General features: G+C 48.5%; 1 protein-coding gene across 4 annotated transcripts in view; it reads left to right on the top strand.

Moving 5' to 3' along the window:
- Positions 1–21,119, top strand: part of LOC118779184 (protein CBFA2T2-like) — a 37,573-nt gene extending 16,454 nt beyond the window's left edge. For all 4 annotated transcript variants that reach the window (XM_036531151.1, XM_036531150.1, XM_036531152.1 and 1 more), the window contains exons 2-11: positions 10,776–10,919; positions 11,401–11,642; positions 12,263–12,352; positions 14,328–14,509; positions 15,014–15,261; positions 17,053–17,138; positions 17,792–17,978; positions 19,089–19,157; positions 19,972–20,162; positions 20,748–21,119. In XM_036531151.1, coding sequence (XP_036387044.1) covers positions 10,776–10,919; positions 11,401–11,642; positions 12,263–12,352; positions 14,328–14,509; positions 15,014–15,261; positions 17,053–17,138; positions 17,792–17,978; positions 19,089–19,157; positions 19,972–20,162; positions 20,748–21,047 — 1,739 coding nt within the window. In that variant the 3' untranslated portion in view covers positions 21,048–21,119. The remainder of the gene's footprint in view (positions 1–10,775; positions 10,920–11,400; positions 11,643–12,262; positions 12,353–14,327; positions 14,510–15,013; positions 15,262–17,052; positions 17,139–17,791; positions 17,979–19,088; positions 19,158–19,971; positions 20,163–20,747) is intronic.
- Positions 21,120–22,737: the final 1,618 nt, after the last annotated feature.

Below are 22,737 nucleotides of genomic sequence, written 5' to 3'. Positions count from 1 at the left end.
GGGCTTGTCGTTGTGCGATTAGCACTAATCTCGATCAACAACGATCTACTCGGAAATAACCGTTTTATTGGCCGTTGGGCATGCGGAGCTGAATGCGCCTTTTGTCCTTGTCACCCGGCCGAAGGTCCCCTCTCCGATCGGCCGGAGAGAGGGAGAGGCAGAGGTCTGCTGGAAGTCCTGGGCCGGGCTCAGAGAAGGAGCCCTGGCGTTAAAGCCTCATTGCCCTGCCAAGTGACCCGTGGCTTCTCCTTTGTTTCGCGGACTGGTCAGCGGACAGGTCAGATCCCAGAGGAAACACGGTTAGCTGTCATGGCATATTTGCTGTGGGCTTGAATTGGCCCTGCGCTCTGCGCTGTGATCTGAGCTGTAGGCTGCCTCCTTACGGGCCTTCTGCGCTGGTCCTCCGCAAAGCACCGCTTGCTGTTGCGTGTCTGTGATGTTATCCACGCTGTGTGCTGGGTTTGTGTTTGCTGCTTCTGCTCTTTTTCCTCTCCAGGTCTTCACAGGAAAAATCAGTGGCGGTTATGGTGGTGTGGGGGGGTTGGAGGGGGTGGCGTGAACAAGGTGCCTTTTGTATGAGCACACACTGCGCACCAAGCTCCCCCCCCACCCCGTTGCCGGGATGAAATTCGTCAGGGCCACGTAGGTAGACGCGGAGAATGTTCGTCTTGGCGGTTGTGGTGCTCTCTCTCCCGCCTCAGTAATCTGTCATCCCTCCCCTGACCTCCAGGGAGAGTATTTGTCTTGGCCTCGGGCCCCCACCTCACGTGATCCACCGGAGGGGGGGAGCGCTTTCCAAGATGGACGCCTCCGCTCTGCGGTCCTCGCGCGCTTTAACCGCTTGCTCCATGGTCAGCGTCTTGCCCTGGGACGGGGTGGCCCGGTGGGGGCAACGGCATGGGAAATGAGTCAGGTCATACAAACCACCAGACATTACTGTCCCGGGTCCCGCTTCCCCCAAAGTGCAGCTCTGAGTAACACCACGAAGCTTTGCGATGAGTTATCTATCACTACAACGTCCAAATTGACCCGGCGTCCATTAAAAATGACGTAACCGCCCACATACGCAAACACATACACAGACTCGTTTGTTTTCAAGCACATCTGTCTTCCTTTGCTGACTTTGTCTGTTACTTTTAGAGTCTGTTCAGTGTATCCAGACAGGCTTGCTTGCATCCTGACTCATTCTCAACTCAGGGAAGGGGCAGGTTGATCGTGCAGAAGTCCTGTAACCTTTCATATGTATTTTACAGATTCGTGTGGGTTGGTTTGTGTTGCTTATATAGACTTCTGACTGGCCTCATGGTGCTCGAGAGTCCCGTCTGTTTTATTTGGTTTTGTGTTGGGTTTTATGAGTTAGAGAAGGGGTAATAATATAAAAGGGCTGTAAATGCAAATAAATATCTGTTGTGAACATCACATCTGTTTAAGGGTTTTGTTAGCTACTTTCACTGAAGTCATCCACTTAATGTGAATTTAGAATTGTCTGAAGTGGAAGTTGTACCATCACGTGAAAGCCGCAGCTTGCTTGGATGTAACTATACCCACACCGAACACCGCTGGTAGCGCTGTTAACATCTGGGTTCGAATGACCTTCGCTTGCCTCGTGCCGCTGAGCATTTTAGCACCTGGTTGCGCTGCAAACTGGTTTCACTGGTTTCTGGTGACCAGCTGGTATTGCATTTTATGAGTGTAGTGTTACACGGCTCCAAACTGTCCGGCTGGAGAATTCCTCGAAAAAGAATGGGGGTTTCGGCGCAGGTTAAGTTGATAGTCAGATCTTTGTAACATGTGCTGGGGTACTCGCTTGACCTTTTTTCTGTACGGCACCGCCTGGCCTGTGATCTATCTAGGCCTTTTTCCGTGTAACGTACATTGACCGGTTCATTTAAGGTGGTCTCGTCTGTCACTTGAAAGAAGCCATGATGAGCGTGAACGCTACTCGTGCTGTTGAACTTTTAATGCGTCGTGTAATTGGACGGGATCATCTTTCCTGGAGAGCTGCAGTCGAAAGAGCCGTCGGGGCGTTAGGGACCCGGGTGATTGATTGGGAAGAGAATCAGTTAGCCATGGAGAGGTGAGGAGATTGGTAACACAATGAGCATGTAATCTAATGGCTGGGCGCTCTCCATGAGTGCAGGGGTGGGGGGGGGGGGCCTCTCAGTACGCCCCTGTTCCTAATGTCTCCACCCCACCAAAACACACACACACAGATGCCCTCCTTCTGATAGCCTTCCCATTGTTGGAGGGCTATGCTGGTACTCCTCACCTATTGCCTTTTGCTGAATGTGCTGTTATGTCAGATGCATTTACATACATGCACCAGTTTCTGATTTATGTCTAACATGCTTTTGAATGCATCCATCAGATTCTTATTTGCTTTTAAATACATGCACCAGTTTTTGGTTTAAAAGCATGCACCAGTTTCTGATTTATGTCTGACATGCTTTTAAATGCATGCATCGGACTCTGATTTGCTTTTAAATGCATGTGTCCATTTCTGATTCAAGTCTGACATGCTTTTGAATGCATGCTTCAGTTTGTGATCGCAGGCCTGAGATTTGACTGCAGGTGGTGTTTCAGGCAGATTAAAAAAAAAAAAAAAAAAAAACAGACAGAGGATCTCCTCATGAGTGAGTGGAAAAACCGCCATCAACCCAACTGCCCAATGTTTGTTCATACACAAAGGTGTGCAAAGCGGCTGAGGGGGTGGAGTTCTTTAAGCCCTCACGAGCCATTTCAGTGTCTGACCTTGTGTGCGCACGGAAACCTCACGTCTCCAGCGGTCCGCAGTATTTACGAGTCCTCCCAGGACTCCACGTCCCGCTCTCTCAATCCGTTGTAAAATATTTCTGCCGTCCATCGCGGCCCTCGCGTTCGCCGCTGCCAGTAATTATTTTTCCATTCGCGATTATTTCACCGGGCGATTGTGGCGACGTGACATCGCTGTTTATGTTTTTACAATTATTAACAGTAGGAATTAGGCTGCTTCTTTTTTTTTCTTCGAGAAGATCGCTCCGCCAGGAAAAGCTGTCCACCTCAAGCCTCAGGGTTTGTAACATGCCTGTGGCGAAGGCGCATATTTTACATACAGAAACCAATTTTAATGGCGAGCTGCTCTCCCTTTCTCAAAGGTACCGTATTTATCTTGGGACCCGGCCAGATGGAGTGTCGGCATGAAGGCAGAAGTGCCCGCTGAGCCAAGAAAAACACGTGCGCTAATTTACAGCCTCGCGTCTCTGACGAAACCGCGTCAAAACAGCGATTTTTTCAGCTTGTCTGTCTCAGGGAGCCCTTAATGCGCGAACTAATTTCTTAGCTCAGGCCACAACGACCCACTCGTGCCTCCCCTCCTCCTCCTCCTCCTGCTCCATAAGTTGCGAAACAAAACACTGTTACTTTTCTGGCTGCGATGTGGGCGCACGGAGCCGACCGGCTGTGTGTAGCAGAATGTATCAGGAGGAGTGCCGTCATTAAACAAGCGCGCAGCCTCGACGCGCGCCCGGAGCACATGCCAGCCAAAAAAATGAGCAGATGACTTGACTTAAGCCTTTTCTTTTCTTCTCATGCTCATTACTGAAATGACGCGTAAGATTATTTTTCTTAGGAATTGTAAGTCGTCCGCGACACAATTATGCCTCATCATGCTTGTGTTATAGAGATCTGTTATTAAGGCTTCTAGCGAAAGTATTTGCAGATGATCTCCAGGATGTGCCCAGCTGGGCATAGCAAGCATGTATCAAGTCAGTGGTTCTTACTTTAGAGATTTACAATTGGTGTAGCATTTTTTGCTGTGCCAACCCTGGTGTCACAGAACATCCATCATAGTTGGGCGGCATTTGTTTAACTTAAGCAATAATTAGTAATAATAAAAATCAGTTCATTGGAGATAATGGGGTGGTATTTTTTGCATCTGAAGATTTTATGACTTTTGATAAAGGATGCATATAGTCTTCAGGAGAGGTAATAGGGGAGTATCACCATTGGAAATTGCTACATTCATAATGGAGTCAAGTGTTTAGTTGTATATGTTGGAGACTCTTAAATAAATGCCTTCTTACAGAATTTGAAAACCACACGCTTTCAGGGACACGAGTACTCCATTTGAATTCCACTCCACTGACCTGACAGAAAAAACAAAACTACAAGCTGATGTTCGGTAGACAGTGGCTACCTTTTGAACAATACCTTGAATTCTTAGAATAACTCACCTGTGCGCCTGCAGCATTCCGAGTTCAGAGCCCAGCTCATTAGCGAGTTATTAACAGTCTCTGGGCTTTTGTGTCTTTGTATGGTTGCAGCCAAGAATTCCTGTTTGAGTTCAGAAAATATTCTGTCCTTTAATGTGATTCACCTAAAGGGCGTGTGAAGTATTCATTAGACACTTTGTCAATTTTTTTTCCTCTTTTTTTAGTTATCGCTTGAATATTCTGAACAAGTATCTGAAAATGGGACAACCCCCCCCCCCACACACACACACAGACACACACACACTCACACACTCAGTGAATGAACCACTGGGTTGGGGAAAAAAGAAAAGGTGAACCTGCATTTGCACAGATGCCCATCCATGGAGAAAGTCAGACCTGTTGCTTTGCTGAGGGGCAGAGAGCTTAGCTGTGAGTATGGGGGGGAGGGTGGTGGGGGGTGTGTGTGTGTGGGGGGGGGGGGGGGGGGGGGCACCAACAGATGTGCGGAGCATTGTCACTGCGTGTGGACGGGCAGGGACCAGGTGCAGTCTTTGTCCTCTCTCCCCCTGCCGTGCTGCAAGCCTCACGTCTTTCGCCTCCTCCGTCCCTCCCTCCCCCTCCCCCCCTCCTTCTTCCTCTCCTTCCCCCTCGAAACACATTGTCTCTCCCTTGGAAGAGAATCCTAAGCCTTCTGTCCTCCCCCCCTCCCTTCCCCTGTCACAGGTGACTGTTGGAGGCCCCAGCTGGCTAGCTCTTGCCCGATTAGATCCATATGGTGGAGAGGACAGGGAGGGGTGGGGGGGTTTTGGGGGGGGAGTTCATCGGTAGTGCTGGAGCTAAGAGCTGAGTAGCTTAACCCCTTTCAGTCCTTGGCCCTGGTGGCCCCTTGTACAGATTTGCCGTTTTAGTGGGAAAAGCCCGGAGGCGGTCCAGGCCCGGGCGCCTTTTGTCCTCAGCCCCGGCGCAAACTTCAGAGCTTTCGGCCTCCGGCGACCGCGGGCTCCTCAAACACAGCGCGGACGCTCTTTAAACAAAGACAGAATGGCCTCAAAAACTCGTTCGCTTCCAGGAGTTTTGGGGCACTCGTCCAGAAATGGGGGAATTTTGAACCTTCGCAAGAGCTGGTCATACTGTTTAGGGCAGAAAAGGGAGGAGAAAAAGAAAAACAGACCTGATCTTTGCTACAGTTTTGTTTTTTGGATCAGGGGTGTAGCACAGTGGTAAGGAGCAGGACTTGTAACCAAAAGGTTGCAGGTTTGATTCCCCACTGGGGCACTGCTGCAAGCTACTTTAACCCACAATTGCCTCAGTAAATATCCAGCTGTATAAATGGATAACATTGTAAACACCTGTAACTGATGTAAGTTGCTCTATAAGATAAGAGCACCTGCTAAATGCCAATAATGAAATGTTATTCAACTGTGCTATGGCTCCACTGTACAGTAAGAGTTATTCACTGTGCTTTGGCCTTGCGGTGCAGTAAGGGTCATTCATTACATTACTTTATCAGACACTCTTATCCAGAGCAACTTCCAGCACAAGAGAACAGAAGTGTATCCATTGCAGTTGAGTGGTGAATCTGTTGCTCATTCTCTGTGCTATGGCCCTGCAGTGCAGTGAGGGTTATTTTCTTTCCTACGGCTCCACAGTACAGTAAGGGTTATTCTCTCTGCTACAGTGAGGGTTATTCTCTCTCCTACGGCCCTGACTTTTTTTAATGTTTGGAAGGTCAGGCCGGCCACACGCCAGGCAACCTCCGGTGGCATCGGCGGTGAGTGAATGTCCTCAGGGAGCTGTCAGGTGCTGAGAGGCGGCGGGCTCCGTCTCACCTTCCCTCCCTCCCTCCCTCCGACAGGCGACCCGCCGAGCTTTGTCCTCTACGGAGTGCGGAGCTGACAGTGACAAAGGCGAAGGGAAGGGAGAGGTGGCAGGGAGACACGTTGGGGGTGGGGGCAGGGGGGGTGAGCCTGCCCGTCACACGTCACCAGCCGAGCCGAGAGGCAGCAGGGTGGAGCAGGGGGACAGGAGGAAAGCAAAGAATGTCCGAAAGTGTTGCATCAGAAAACGCTGAGAACTCAAGTGCCCAAGGGGTACTTATGTTCCGCTTTGCGCTCGTTCTTGATGGCGTTTCGAGCTGTTTATTTTGTTCTGATTTGTTCTGATTGTTCGATTTCGTGATCATTTCATGGGGGTCAATATTTAATTGCATGTGGCACATACTGTAGAAAAGACAACCTTGTGTTAATATGATGATATTCAGTATTTGATCATTTCACCGGGGTCAGTACTTGCGTGCATGTAGGAAATACCACAGAAAAGACGACATTTGGATTAATATATTAGTACTCCATATTGAACACAGTCAGAATATCTCACAGAGGATAACGGATTGAGTAAATTGTTAGATGAATATAATTATTTTAGTTTTACAGCCATTCCCAGCTCAAAACAAGATGATTTGTAGTTGACAAGTATGTTTCTTTTCCTGCCATCCTGATTTTGTTGCTGCCGCTGAGCTGTGAGGCCCGTCAGTAATCCTCTGTCTCCGGCTCAGACAGAGACAGTTTGTGGGAATTGCATTTTATGGGTAAGTGAGGGGGGGAATGAGGTGGAAGGGACGTGCGGAGTAGGTCATTCACATTCATAGTCGGGTTCGCTCTTTCCGTTCCTCGCCCGATGCCTCCCCGCGGCCAGGCCTTTTTACCTGACGGACTGCCTGCCCAGCTGTACGTTTGCATGCTTATTAGGCTCAGAGATTGGAGCCACCTGGATCTCCGCATCTTTCTCAGAGGACCCCCCCCCCCCAGCAGTCAAGAATGCTGCTGGGGCTTCTCTCGGCCCTTCGGAAAACGTTCATTAAACACCGCTCATGGTATTATGAAGACGTATCTGTATTCAGTCCGACTGTAGCATGCTTTGTTCTGTACTCTAAAGGGTTAAAATAAGGGAACGAATCCTGTTTTTTGTTTTCCCTGACACAATTTTATGAGTTCGGTAGTAGCTGAAATTGATGTTTAAAAAGGTGTGAATTTTTATTTGGTTTTAGGTCTTTAAAACGAACTTCATTTCGTATTCGTTGCTGAAACAGGATGGGAATGAAATCAAGATGTTAGCGTGCGTGTGTTTTGTTTTGGCAGTGGTTTTTGTTTTGGCATTAAATGTTCTTCATCTGGTTCTGGCCTTCTGTGAGGTCTTTGAATTATTTTTTCCATTCTTTTAGAGCTCACTCTGTATGAAGTGCCATCCACTCTTTTAGGAACACCAAAGATCTGGGAGCATCAGTAGAAAAGAAGGGTTTCTGACCCTTGGGTTGGCCTTCAGTTCCCAGTTTTCCAAGGGGGGAATTGCTGGCGACATTGATGGCCCAAGCAGAAAGGTTTTGACCTCCAGCAATGGTTCCTTCCATTTCCCCAAACAGAGAGGCCTCCGCTTATATATATGTATATATATACATACACACACACACACACACACACACGCAATGACATAATATGTACACACACACATATGCAATGACATATGGAATGTGTATGTGTATATGTGTGTGTGTATGTATACACAATTATTTTTATATATGTATGTGTAGTGTGACTTTGTCAGAGTGCACAGATGTAGAACAGTGACTGGAGTAGAACAGGTGGTGGCTGAAGCCGGCTGTCGCCCAGGTCAGGGTCGGAGGTATGTGTTCCGTAACATGACAGGGCCTAACAGAAGGTTACCATGATGGGCCTGTAAGAGGATCTCTCAGGGCATCCTACCTTTGCATTCCTCACCCTTTCAAAGGTGACAGGCTAAAGACACATTTCATTAGTGCGGAGAAGACGTCAGCGTTAGGGCTGTTGATTTTGGGGAGGTTGTTAGGCTCCCTGATCTTAGCGTTTCCCAGAGGGCCTTGTGGCAGAGACGCACATCCATTTGGGCCAGCCCTGCTTCTTGTTGCTGTGGACATCATGCCCCTCCTGACGGGAGTATTTTTTTCCCGGTCCCTCTGAACTGATGACAGGTGGCATGCACACCAGCTAGGCAAATACGCCGTGCTAGATCAATATTTATCTTGGGAGGGTACACAGGGAAAAAGTCCTCGTTTAGCCGATAGCAGGTCGCAGGGAAGGTTCTTCCTGTCAGCCCCAGAGGCACTGACACCTATGTGCGCATTGAGGCTGTTGCATAAAGTTCTCACTCCAGGAAGTAGGTGTGTGTATGTCTGCGTACGTGCGGCGTGTCTGTGTGTGTGTGTGTGTGCGCGCTCATATCCTGCTTAAATATTGTGGAATTAATCTAAACTGGAAGGGAAAGCTTATTAATCAACAGGCCACAGAAACAGAGCGTGGTTCACTGCCCATCACACCCTGCGTCCCAGGAAGTGCACAGAATGCTGGGACGGCCTTCTCTGTAGGGTTTGTCTTGCCCTGCTTTACCCTGCGTGGAAGAAGCACTCAGAGCATCTGTATCTCTCTTCCTATTGTGTTTCTGCATCTGTGAGACATCAGACTCGGGGGGGTGGGGGTGGGGGGTTGGGGAGCTCCTGGCTGAGGCTTAGAGCATGCTACAGGAACTCAGGGAGGGGGGGATGGGGGGAGTGACCAGGGCCAGGGATGCTGAGGGACTGGGGACTCAGGTGGACAAGGAGAACTGGCAAATTACACAATGGAAAGGTGCAATATCAAGGCTTCAATGCTGTCAGAGGGTGAATGTGCGTGTGTGTGTGTGTGATATGTGATATCACTGAGCGTATTATATCTGTGTCAGTATCTGTGAGTGTATATCTGTCCTTAATCCCCATGCTTTATCACACCTCTGATCTGGCACTAATGCAGAATGCTGCCGGGGGGGGGATCTCAGCGGCGTTTGAAGCAGAAACCCCCCCCTTCACTCCCCCTCCTCACTCCTGCACTGAGAGCTCAGTACTCAGAATGCCTGAGGATTACTCTCTTTCATCAGTAGTTTGTTATTAGTTTCAAGAGACCTCCTGATGTTTTGCAGGAGGTTGGTCCTTTTGTTTTTTTTTGCTTTTCCTGTTCATAAAGGCAGTGATCATCTTTAAATAGGATCTGGGTCAATGAGAACTCATTGCTTTGTTTTGTTGTTTCTCTTCTTTCATATGACTTAGAATAACATTTTATGTTAAGTTCATGCCGTTGTTTTTTCATAAATTTAGGCTTTGAGCGAGTGCTGGGCTTCTACGTCAGAGAACTGTCTTGATTATTGAAATCTGCACTGAATTCATCACTGTATTTTCTGACAGACCACGCACATTCCTTTTGCTCGTCTTCGTTTTGACTGGCATCAGATTGTTACATGGGAATTTTTTTTTCATTTGTGCTCTTTTTAATGAACGAGTAGACAGTGCATACCACTGCTTGCAAGGAAATGTCACACTGGGGCTGAACTTAAAACAATCGGAAAAACAAATTCAAACAGATTTAACCTTGTAAACAAGACAGAATACTCTGTAACTAGTAATAGTAACTAATAAGAACATAATATTACTACTATTATTAATTACTTTTATTTTCTGTTTCTATAGTGCAGTTCTTCAACTGAATTTAAAGTTTTGTTTGAGACTAGGATGGATGGTGTTCATGGTGTTGGTATTCATGATTTCTTCCCTTTAAAAAACAACATGTGGAGCTCAGATTCTACAGCAGTGGCCAGCCATTTAAGTGTATTCTGCCTTGGCCAGTGTGGTGGCTAGTTTAAGCCAAATTACCTCAGAGAGCTTTGTATTGGTATCTACCCTAAAGAGATAATGCAATAGAACCTTTATTAACTAGAAAAGAGTTATTTAAAGATTTGTTACAATTAAATGTTACAACATTTTGCAAAAAATATTTAGCAGAAATTTTAACCATGCAGTTTTTTTTCCTTGGTGATAACTTGATCTAAAGCCCATTCAATTTGATCACCCAACTTTGCTTGAAATAGACAAATGCGGTCTTCATGGTCTTACTTTCTCAAGAGCAATAGAATACCAGTTTGTTTTATCTGACTGGGTCTGGTGGTCTGCTCTGAGCTCCCAGCACAATGAAAGCACCCATTTAACTCTCAATAGCTCTGGGTTCTTGTTAGTAAGCATGAAATAGCAAATCTTCCAGCCCCAAATACTCAGTGACAGGGTATTCTTTTCCATCACAATGGCCTCCTTCTTCAAGCGCCTCTGCTATAGATCTCAATGCAGCTCAAGGCATGACATCTGGCTAATTCAGGGAACAAGCTTTCCCTTCTCCCTCCTCGCTTGTGGGTCGGGAGAATGGGCCGGCCGTTGTGGAGAGGGGGGAACGGGGCGATCTGGAATTGATCCGCTCTTGGCCGCTGAGTGCGGTGACTCACCGAGTCCCCCCGCGTGTCTGAGCGCTCTGAGACTCCTCTCCCCGGATGAGGCAGCTCGCCGACTCTTTCCTCTCCCCGGCGTTTAGTTGTTTGTTTTTTTTTTTTCGATTTGGTGCGCAAACCACCCCGGACCTCCCAGGTCGGCTTTGGGGGAGGTAGAGCGAGTGCATGTTCTCTCAGGGGCAGCTGTCTCTACCTGCAGCCCGCGGGATTGTGGGTACCCCCTTGCTGACCTCCCCTGTTCCCCTCTCTCAGACAGTGGAGAGAAGACAGCCCCTGCCATGCCCGGCTCTCCTGTGGATGTTAAATCTCACTCCAGACCCGGTACCTCCGCCATGCCTCCCCTGCCCTCCGTCAACCCCAGCGGGCCCCGGCCAGCCTCCTTCTCATCTGGCTCCCGTGAGTCTACCGGGCGTCTGCTCCGTAACAGCAACAGCACATATACACATACACACACACACACACACACACTACCACATACTAACTGACAGACAAGGGCTCATTCTCACCTCCACCCTAAAAAGACTACTGCTATCCTCCTTAGGTTCTTACAGGATATGTTTGCTTAGCGGATGCTCCTATCCAAGGAGACTCATGTAGCTTTCATTTACACATCTCGGTCATTTTTCCTCAGAGTTTACTAACCTCTACAGCAGTTTAGGATGGCATAAATGGCTGAGTTGTATAATTGATTGTCTAAGCACAGTGCAGCAGTACCTATGTGCTCATTGATTTATGATTATGTGATATGATAAATATAAGATGTGGTAAATATGGTTTTCCATCCCGCATGACACTGGCACAGTCATAGATATTCCTACATTTACATGTGAATCCTTTTGTGTTTTTGCTCATCACTTCCTCTGGCCTCTCCCCGCAGTGACCAATGGGATCAATCACTCCCCGCCCACCCTGAACGCGGTGCCCTCGCCCCCCCAGCGCTACAGCAACGGGCCTTCGTCCTCCTCCTCCTCCTCGCTGGCCAACCAGCAGCTCCCGGCGACCTGCGGGGCCCGGCAGCTGAGCAAGCTGAAGCGCTTCCTGACCACGCTGCAGCAGTTCGGCAACGACATCTCCCCCGAGATCGGCGAGAGCGTGCGCAGCCTGGTGCTGGCGCTGGTGGTGAGCGTTAGCACTCCCCTCCCGACCCACAGGGCCGCCGTGCAGGCGATCACGAGCGTCTCGCGGTTTTTTCACTCCGAGGTTATCACTGAAGGACACCCGCGTGTGCGGGGGAGAACGGGGCGTTATGAAGAGGCCGTAAGCCTCCGCCTCTTAGCATGCTGCTGTTTTACATTACATTACGTTACTGTCATTTAGCATGTGCTCTTATCCAGAGTGACTTGCATACAGTAGATTAAAACACTGTCCTCACGATCAGCACCGTCTAATACCACTAAGTATTTGCAGATCATGCCGCGATCATTTCCACCAGATTCAGTACCGATGGACGATGGTGAAAGTTCCAGCGACACCACCTTATATTATATTATTGTCACTTAGCAGGCACTCTTATCCAGAGCAACCCACACAGGTTACGATTTTTACGTTTTATCATGTCCATGTATGGAGCTGGATAAGTACCAGTACGTTAAGTACCTTGCCCAAGGGTACAACAGCAGTGCCCTAGTGGGGAATCAAACCAGCAACCAAGCTCTGCTCCTCACCACTACACCACACTGCTGTCCACTGCTGTTTCAAAGTTTTAAACACAAGCCTCCTCCTGTGATCGTCCCTCACAGAACTCCACGGTCACCATCGAGGAGTTCCACTCCAGGCTGCAGGAGGCCACCAACTTCCCCCTGAGACCCTTCGTCATCCCCTTCCTAAAGGTGAGGCGTCCCCTGTCCGCCTGTCCCCTTCCCGTGGCCCCGGGCTGATGGTTAGCCCAGGGCCATGTGGTCCCCCTCGCTGCTGAGAGCACACAGGTCTCACACACACACACACAAGTCCCTGTTTCGGTCAGTCCCAGTTATCATTCAGTGCCTTTCCTGAGGGGAGCGTAAGTTATTAAAGGGTTCATGATCCTCTAGTTAAGATTATTTAAATTCGGTATGTGTGGGCAGGTTTTCTGAGTGGCATTTCTGGCTCTTTTGAAACCTAAAATCTCCCCAGATTAGGGAAGGGAGCTACGCGGGTTTACGGAAGTCATCAGGTGGTTATCACTCTGACTGGAGTTGGTGTTCTGAAGCACACAGATCTTAATGGTCAAAACCATTGTGTGAGATGGTAATATTTTCTGCAGTTTTTTCAGTTAGGTCTCACGTACTGATTCTTACAGTTATAGAACTGTTTTCAATTCTGTTTTAATTAGTTTCAGAAATTCATTTTGTTGTAACATTTGTTTCATAGAGAAAACATCTGCTGCATGCCTCTATAACTTAAATATGTGGATACATTGTGTTTTCATCCATAAAAGGTAGCGTATGGTAACAGTTCACACTAATTCAGTGGAAAACCCACCAGCAAGGGAAAAAAAACAGCAATTGGTTTCAGAGTATTGAATCTAATTGCCATTTCCTGTATCTTCTATCTGAGGCATGAGATTTGATTATGGGTAAAAACTGTTTGATTAGCATTTCCCAAACAAATGGAAATAGCAGGGATATTTTCACACCTTTTTGTCAAGCGCGAAACGACCTGTATGGGTTGGGTGTCCATCGGGGGACTGTACGATCCCCCCGCTGCAAATTTGGGTTGTTTTCTTGTCGCCACTGCTCGACACGAGAGACTGAGAACTGACTAATATTTAGGCAGGCTCTCTTGCCCTTTGAAGCCGCCAGTCTGAGGATGGGGGCCTGGGGTTTTTCCCCATTATTTATGGTGCTGTTCCACCGCGTGGACTGAGACACTGTTCCCCCCCCCCCCCCCCCCCAGCGCTCCTTGCTCCGAGAGCTCGGAAGTGCAAAACATAACTATGAAACTTTTTTTTTTTTTAAAGCTTTTTATGAGCTCAGAGCGCCATATGGGCTCCGCATCGAATTAACGCAGGCATTCAGCTCCGAGGGCGCCTTAAATCTTGTTTCCGCCTGCAGAAGAGGGCTAAATGACAGACAACATATGCGCCGGGGCCCAAAGTGGAGAATGAGGAAGTGGGTGTAATTATGCGCGCTGGGGCCTGGTTCTCATTATGCGCACGGGGTCTGCACGCGCGCTCGCCCAGGCTGGCACTGTCTCCCGCCGCCGCCCTGCTGAACAAAGACCCGGCACCAGGGCTGTGTCACACATGGTGCCCTGTAAGACCGCAGAGCAGTCAGAGCTGGGTGGCAGAGTTCACCTTGGTCTCGTCCTCATGATCAGAACCCTCCAAAACCTCTAAATATTTACTGACCGTCCGTGTGACATGATTTCTACCGGATGTGCACTCACAGATGAAAAAGTTCCAGCGATACTACATTACCTTATATTTTTGTCATTTAGCAGGTGCTCTCATCCAGGTTGACTTACACACGTTACGATTTTTACATGTTATCCATTTATACAGCTGAATTTACTGAGGCAGTTGTGTACCCTTGCTCAAGTGCCCCAGCAGGGAGTTGTACCAGTAACTTTTCGGTTACAAGCCCTGCTCCTTACTCCTATGCTACACAGAGACAGTCACTGGTGTCAGAGAGGTGGTAGTCTCCATGCCCCTGCTACTGTGTGTGCGTGTGTGTGTGCGTGTGTGTGTGTGTGCGTGCGTGCATGCGTGTGTGTGTGTGTGTGTGTGTGCGCGCGCGCATACCCGCGTGTCTCTCGTTCTCTCCTCCCCCCGCCCCCCTGACACCCCCCTAATGCCCTCCTCCTCCTCCTCCTCCCGTCCCGCAGGCTAACCTGCCCCTCCTGCAGAGGGAGCTGCTGCACTGCGCCCGGGCCGCCAAGCAGAGCCCCGCCCAGTACCTGTCCCAGCACGAGCACCTGCTGCTCAGCACCACGCTGGCCTCCCCGCCCGACTCCTCCGAGCTGCTGCTGGATCCCGGTGACGCCTCCAAACGGCCCAGCCCCGCCAGGTGGGTAACCTCAGGGCCTGCGGCGCTGCGGGGCCCTCTGGCACCGACAGCAGCTTCTGTTCTCACGGTTTAACGAGCGTTTAACGAGCCTGGGTACGAGGATCGCTCACTGCTGTCTCCCGCAGCACCGGGGAAAAAATACACTAAAATCTAAGCTTCAGTGTTAAGTGATTAAGATGTTGTTTCCACTACATTACATTACATTCATTTAGCTGGCACTCTTATCCAGAGATACTTCCAGCACAAAAGAGTAGAAGTGTATCCATTCAGGTTAAATGAGCAACAGTGTCAGACCAGGCTGACAACACTCCAAGACCAGTGAGTGTGAGCATAATACTATTCAAGCACTGCCACAAGTTAACTTCTGCAGCCTGACTAGACTGTGGAAGCCGAGTACACTACCATACATCGGTCAGTAGATCACAGAAGAGTTTCCATTTGGTTAGAGCACTTTGCTGACTGTGTGTCTGTTGGAGTGACCTTTTTTTGGGTTTTTGTCAACAGGGTCAAAGAGAACGGCTTCCACGAGCGCCCGGCAGGACCCCTGGAGCCGCCCGCCAAACGCATCTGCACCATCAGCCCCGCCCCCCGGCACAGCCCCGCCCACCCGCTGCCCCTGAGCAGCCAGCTGCACCCCACGCCCCCACCCCTGCAGCACTACGCTCTCGAGGACATCGCCGTGCCCCACCTGTACCGTGACCCGCAGCGGATCCTGGAGCTCAGGGACCTCAAGGACAGGCCACGCCTCCCAGGTAACCCTCAGCCGGCTATTACATTATATATATTATCAGCTCTTACCCAGAGAAACTGACATCGGTTAGAGTTTTTTACAATGTTATCCATTTTATACAGCTGGATATTTACTGAGGCAATTGTAGGTTAAGTGCCTTGTAGTAGTGTCCCTCTTCAAGTCAACACAAGTCAGAAAGAACTTCATATATGTGCATTCCAGGTATAATGCAGTTCAGGTATGTCATATATTCCATAGCTTCTAATATTGTTGACCCCTTATATGGCTTTTTGCTTGTGTTGTACTCTGCCTCACTTCTGAGTCGCTTTGGCTGAAAGCATCTGCCGAGTGAATAAATGTAATGTAAATGTATATGTGTGTTGTAAGGCCAGAAAGGTAATAACATATTTGCATACACACTAAATGTGAGATATGTCCCATGACACATTTGCAGTCTGAATATGGAATTTAGGCATACATTATATTGTGTGTGATAATTATTTACCTGACGAGAACTTTATTTTTAATTTATGAATGAGGATGCAAAGGGGAAAACTCGGTACACAGCATGTGTACTTCTTCTTCATTTGATGTGTTTGTTCTCTATCACACACATCAAAGGCGAATCGCACTCTCCGCCATGTAATTCATTAAACAGATTGCTCTGCCTTTTTTTTTTTTTCCATCCGCACACATATGCCCGGGAAAATCTGTTCTCCAGTTCCAACTTGATTGAAGCTAATATACAATTAGCATTTCCAAAAGGCGTGCAGGAAACGAAAACAAATGAGAAAACCGCCGGGCTTGTGGGCCGGGCCGCCCGCCGCTGTTGATTGGTGGCAGTGTCAGGCGGGGTGCCGTGGTGTCGGGGCTACTGAGTGTGCTCGGTGTGGTATCAGACACACTTATCCGGGCCTGTCTAGTTTGGGAGCGGCCCGGCGCAGTCCGAGAGGCTCCCTGCTGGAATGCGGTTGCCACGGCGAGGGTCCCGGCGCGGGCTGCCCGGCTGCACCCCCCCCCAGCCCGACAGCAGTGGGGGCGCTGACAGCTGACTCCCAGATGTTGGCCCCTGAGCGGCGCGGCGGGGCCGTCTGGTTTTCATCACAGTCCTCTCCACTCTTGGAGCGGGAGAGACGTGCCAGGCCGCGCCGTCCCACCGTGTGGGGCATGCCACCGCACCAGGCACGAGGTGTGGGGGCACTCTGTCCCCCCACACCCCTTCAAAATGACACACAGTCCACTCCAAGCCTCTACATTGTCATTACATTACACTGCATTCATTCAGCAGGCATTCTTACCCAGAGCGGCTTCCGGTGCAGTAGAACATAAGTGTATGAGTATCCATTCAAGTTGAATATGTCAGAGGGACCCCTGCATGAGAAAGAACAGGAGAATGCATGCAACTATGACACATGAAGGCAACATTTCAAACATCATACCAGTCGGAATATCCGCTCTGTCAGTGTTCCTGAATCAAACATTTTTGTTACGAACATTTGACATCTGTTATTGACTCAATGGTTCCATTTTTTTCCAGCCTAGAGGTGCACCTTATGGCCCAGTAAACCTTGCTGAAAATGAGGTTGATGTTTTTCATTTTCCATGGTTAAAGATCCAAGCATTTTCTGGGATGAAGTGAACTAATTCAATCATTAATCTGGCTCGTCTTCATAGGCATATTTATAGCAAAAGAAAATTCCTTCTAAAGCCTTTTGAAGGAATATGGTGGGAAGTTTGATCAGTGCCACTTTTTGCAGCAAGTTGATGTTCAGAGGCTTTATATTCTGTCCTTGTGTGTTGCATTTTTAATCAGGCACTAACGGAGGCTACCGTGAGGAGCCAGTGGACCACCGGCTGACAGAAAGGGAGTGGGCGGATGAGTGGCGGCACCTGGATCATGTAAGACCTGTTTCTATGGCGAGGGGTGGAACCAAGCAAAGAGTGCTAAACGACCTTTAACCTCATAAGGGGTGGGGATTTTAACATGACACTTCTTTCTTTAGTGCCATACCATTGTTTACTTGTGTTTGTTGTTCAAGTTCTTAAAAATGAAAAGAGAAGAAATGTCAGTGCCTGGATTCCTGCATTTCTGTTCCTGAAAATATCATTACTTGATTTCATTGAAAATATATTTTGTGGGCTTCATTCAATGGTCAATGTAGTACATCGAATTGAAAGATAATTAGGAATTTAAATTTCCAGAAAGTGCTATGATACTGATTATTTCTGCAAGATATGGAGTTCAGACTCATATTTCTGAGTCTGAGTACATATAACTCTCAGTATATATTTCTGTATTAAACAGTATTGTGGTCAATGATTCAGCAGGTATAAACGAGTAAATATTTAAATGTGTCCTATGATTGGTTATTAAATATGAGTAATTCCATTCAAATTCCCATATTTTTTTCCTAGTAGAACACGTGCCAAATCTATATCAGTATTAGATTTGGAGTGGTACATTAAATCGCTGCTGATATGTGAGAGTCAGTGTCGCCGCATTGCATTATGGGTGGCTGACGCCGTTCTCCCCGCCACGCCACGCTCCGCAGGTGCTGAACTGCATCGTGGACATGGTGGAGAAGACCCGGCGCTCCATCAGCGTGCTCCGTCGCTGCCAGGAGGCCGACCGCGAGGAGCTCAACTACTGGAGGAGGCGCTCTAGCGAGGAGGAGAGCAGGAAGAGCAGCCAGCCTTTCTCCAAGAGCCACAGTCCCCACGCCGGGGAGGGGGGAAACGGTGAGTCCTGAGAGAGGGGGGGGGGCGGGGAGGGGGGATACGGTGAGTCCCGAGAGAGGGGGGGCCGGGGAGGGGGGAGACGGTGAGTCCTGAGAGAGGGGGGAAACGGTGAGTCCTGAGAGAGGGGGGGCCGGGGAGGGGGGAGACAGTGAGTCCTGAGAGAGGGGGGGCCGGGGAGGGGGGAGACGGTGAGTCCTGAGAGAGGGGGGGCCGGGGAGGGGGCCCGCGTGTCTCATTTACAGGGCATCACACATAGCTGTTTTACAGGGCATTATGTGTATCTGTGTTATAGGGCAGCTCACATATCTGTGTTACAGGGCATCATGTATATCTGTGTTACAGGGCATCATGAATACCTGCCTTACAGGGTGTCATGCACAGCTGTTATAGGGCCTCTTGTATATCTGTGTTACAGGACATCACATGACAACAAAGTCACTTTGAGGCTCTCTGCACATGTATATTGTAGCTCATTAAGTATTTTTGTCATTCTGCTTTTTTGTTTTGGTAGGCCTTGTTACTGCCCATTTGTAATTATAACAAATAGTCTTTAAACGGTTAACTAACGTTGTAGAATTTGTCAGTGAACATGACATCACACAGAACAGGTTAGTAGTTCTTTTAAGCCTTAAGAGAACCTCTTCAGAGAACTCTAAATTCAGGAAGTGAGTGGAAATCAGTAGTGGTACCCAGTGCCTTCAGTCTTACTCATGCGACTGTTGCATTGACACACTGCCCTCTAGTGGCGGTCTCGCAAACACACCAGACGTACCCGGTGTAAATATCCCCCGCGTGTCTGTGGCGAGCGCAGGGTGTATCAGAGAGCGCTGAGGCATGCCTGCTGATCCGTGCCTACAACAGGTGCCAGTGGGCCCTGTCCAGATAGGGACAGAAGGCGAGAGGCTGTTGTCTTAAGAACCGATGCTGGCTCCCCCAGCCTGGGAGCCATCTGTAAGCAGAGCCTGTCCAAAGCAGGCTGTTTGAGGGAGCTGGCCCCGCACCGCGCCCCGCGCTCCGCTCCAAGTGCTCGCTCTCTCTCTCTCTCTGTCTATCTTTTTCTCTCTCTATCTCTCTCTAACTCTCCCCCCCCCTCTCTCTCCCCCCCCACAGAGACCCCAAGAGACTTCGCGTCACGGCCAGGGTCTGGTTACGTTCCGGACGAGATCTGGAGGAAAGCTGGTAAGAACGCGGCACGGGAGGAAGGGAGGGAGGCCCGGGCCCCGTGTTTCAGACTGATCCCTGGCTCCCCCAGGTCCCTCCGCAGAGCTGAGCTCTCTGCTCCCAGCACTCCCGCTCACTGATCAGAGATCAGCGCCACTGAGGGGACTGTTTGGAGCATGGCCCTGGAGGGGGGGCAGCAGCACCCCTCTTGAGGAACAGATGAGACCCATCTTAGCTTTGGATTCCTGCAAGCTCCTGTTGATCTTCCTAATCTTTATCCACACAAGTTAGAGGATAAAGTCTCTGCATCCAAAATTATTATTTTTTGTTCATCATGTTACAAGGCACTGAATCGTGTTCTCTGGCAAATGATCAAGTTAATGATCAAACTAGTTGTCATTTAACAGGTACATCTATTGGAGCGTGAAATTAGTTTAACAGAAAAAGTCAATAAGCATTTGAAAATTCACCCTGAGGATAGTTTTATTTGGACGTACCAAGAGCAAACCAAATCAGTCGGCCCTATCAGGCGGTTTTATATTCGTGTCATGAGGACAAACAAATAGTTTCCCTGGGTTTTATGATCATTAAGAACCACTGCATATGCCTACATTGCAATGAGTAAAATAACTGTGGACCACTGAAGAGTAAATGGGTTTTGGAAGAGTGATAAAATATGTGTTCAAAGTAAATGTCTTTATTAGTCTTACAACATTTGCTCCGAAGTAGAAAGGCAACATGTTGTTGTATGAGTCCTTCTTCATGGAGGAGCACGAGCCCAGGTGCATTCTGGGATACGGAGCTCTTACCTCCTCCTCGCTTGCCCCCACAGAGGAGGCGGTGAACGAGGTGAAGCGGCAGGCCATGGACGAGGTCCAGAAGGCAGTGGCAGAAGCCGAGCAGAAGGCCTTCGAGATGATTTCTGCCGAGAGGGCCAAGATGGAGAAGACCCTCGCCGAGGCGAAGAGGAAGGCCACCGAGGACGCCATCCAGGTCATCAACGAGCAAGAAGACTCCAGCGAGGTAAGAGTCATGCTCACAGACATGTGTGTACACACTGACATGTACTCCATAACAATGGAATCTAGTGTGTTGAATTTGGCAGTTGCTTAAATGAATGAAGTTTTGTTTAAGAAGCTCAAAATCTAAAACTAGAACTACGCACCAGGGTAGCATAGTGGTAAGGAGTAGGACTCGTAACCGAAAGGTTGCCAGTTCAATTCCCCAGAGGGGCATTGCTGCTGTACCCTTGGGCAAGATACTTGACTCACAACTGCCTCGGTAAATATCCAGCTGTATAAATAGACAATGTGTAAAAACTCTAATCTATGTAATTTACTCTGGATAAGATTGTCTGCTAAATGCTCATAGTGTAATGGAATGTAATGTAGATTGAAGTTCAGGGCAAAGTGGGTTGCTGATAAACTGAATCTGGGGAACCTGGCAAGCTGGCGAAGGACCTCGGCGGTGTCAGGGTTTTCCCGCTAATCTGGTGAAATTTTCTGTCTGAAGTGAGCAGGCAGAAGGGTTAGATGGCTGAGAGACAGAGACAGGAGGAGAGACAGGCCTAACAAAAGCTCCTCCCCCACCCTCTTCTTTTTCCTTCAGTGCTGCTGGAACTGCGGGCGCAAGGCCAGCGAGACGTGCAGCGGCTGCAACGCCGCCCGCTACTGTGGCTCCTTCTGCCAGCACAAGGACTGGGAGAGGCACCACCTGATCTGCAGCCCAGGCCTCCAGGCCCAGCCCAAACCGCTCTCCGCTGCCGTGGCCGCCATCGCCGCCGCCAGGGGGATGGGCAAGACCCCCGACGGAGGCCCCGCCCCCGGCCCCAACGCCGAGACGGTGTCCGTCGCCTCCAGGTCTCCCACGCCCACTCCCGTCCCTTCCACAGAGACCAACGGACACTAAGACCATGAGGGAACGGAGGGCACCAGGCAGGAAGAGGAAAAATGAGCACGTTTGACCCGGGGAGGGTCAGGAGGGGGCGGGGTCTGCATTCATAGGGGAAGGACCTGTGGGTTTTTTTTTTTTTTTTGGGTGGTTTGGGTCACAAGGCTGGAAAGCTTTTTTCTTTCTTTTTCCTTTTTTTTTTTTTAAAGGACAAAGTGACCGATTCCTTTTCAAACCCAAGACTGAAAGACTCATGCTATGGATGGAGGGGGGGGGGGTTGGGGGGGGGGGGGGAGAGGCTTCTCAGAGGCACAGACGTTGTGTTTCCCTTCTCTTGGAGTCCTGAGAAAAATCTGAATTGCTGATAGGCAAAACGGCTGGACAGGAATCGATACGAAGTTTGTTGGGTTACCGTTTCTGAATTTCCATGTTAAAATTCTTCACTGTGCTTCACTGATTTTGACAGCTGCAATCTAAGAAAGATTTGGCTCAGAATGTAAGTCACAGTCCTAATATCATATTCCCCTCAGTTTTTCTTTACTTTATGTATATAATGCTGAAAGAAGAAAAAAAAAATCATGATGCTGGCCTTGTAATTGTTACTGTTCTTCTGACCACACATCACACATCAGTTAAAAAAAAATCATGATAAAATACTGTAGTTGTTTCCTAAAAATGATGTTGTCTGTTTGGCTGTTGCTTATATTGTGTGTTCACAGCAGTGCCCTTCAGTTGTATCCGTTTTTCCCTGTGGGTTTGTTCATGAGGAACCACAAAGGACCGAGTGGTTAACCGGGTTCAGACTTTTCAGCACTTGTGGTGTTTGAGAGGGCAATACTGAAAGTGTTCAGGTAAACCGAGACTTTGTGTAACGCCAAAGTTTTCTGTTGAAAAGTGTCATATTGTATCTGCACATACACAGAAGAAATATACAAAAATGTGTGCTTTGTATTACGTTATGTTCCCAGATGCACATGGTAATATTTCCTAAATGCCAAGCACAAATGAAACATGGAAACCCTAAACAACAACCACAACACCAGGACCGAAGCTGCGGTATCCGTGTACAGCGTTTTCCCCCACTTAATTTACCTTTGTATGTCTCACAACTATTCAGATCTCAGGAGTATATTGTACATTGGTTTATATGTTTATGTCATCATTAAATAAATTTTGAAAAACACATGGGTGGTTTTCTTTCTGGAAGATGATGTCTCATGAGATTAAAAGCAGTTAATCTCTTATCAGATAAAATTGTTAGGGGTGCCCAGTAAGTTAATACTTGAGGAGAAATTGATTTCCATAGAAACACGATCAGATCTTCTGTGACGTAAAATTTCATTTTCTGCAGAGTCATGCACATGTAGTCATTGAGTCTGCTGTTGGTAAGTTACCCATTTAAATAAATATCAGCCCTTGGGGGGGCATTGGTGTTGACCTCCATATATGTTAATAGTAAATAAATGTTTAGAGATGTATACTGCAGCTACATGAGACACAGCCAGTAGGGATTATTAGTTTTTCATGTTTTTTTTTTTAAACATTGGATGTGCAGTCAAGCATATACATTTAAACACTAAACTTTGTGAGCTCACGAGTTTTATGATCATTCATGTGAAACCCTTCAGATGAAGGACAGGTCATACGGGTTCATCTGAATCAGGTTCCTTTTGCATGGATGAATGGGGGCTGCTCTTTATCTCTCAGC

This window comes from Megalops cyprinoides, chromosome 6 (assembly GCF_013368585.1).
Source record: "Megalops cyprinoides isolate fMegCyp1 chromosome 6, fMegCyp1.pri, whole genome shotgun sequence".
Lineage (NCBI taxonomy): Eukaryota > Metazoa > Chordata > Actinopteri > Elopiformes > Megalopidae > Megalops > Megalops cyprinoides.
The sequence above is the reverse complement of the archived record's forward strand: the minus strand, read 5'-3'. Positions and strand labels throughout refer to the sequence as shown.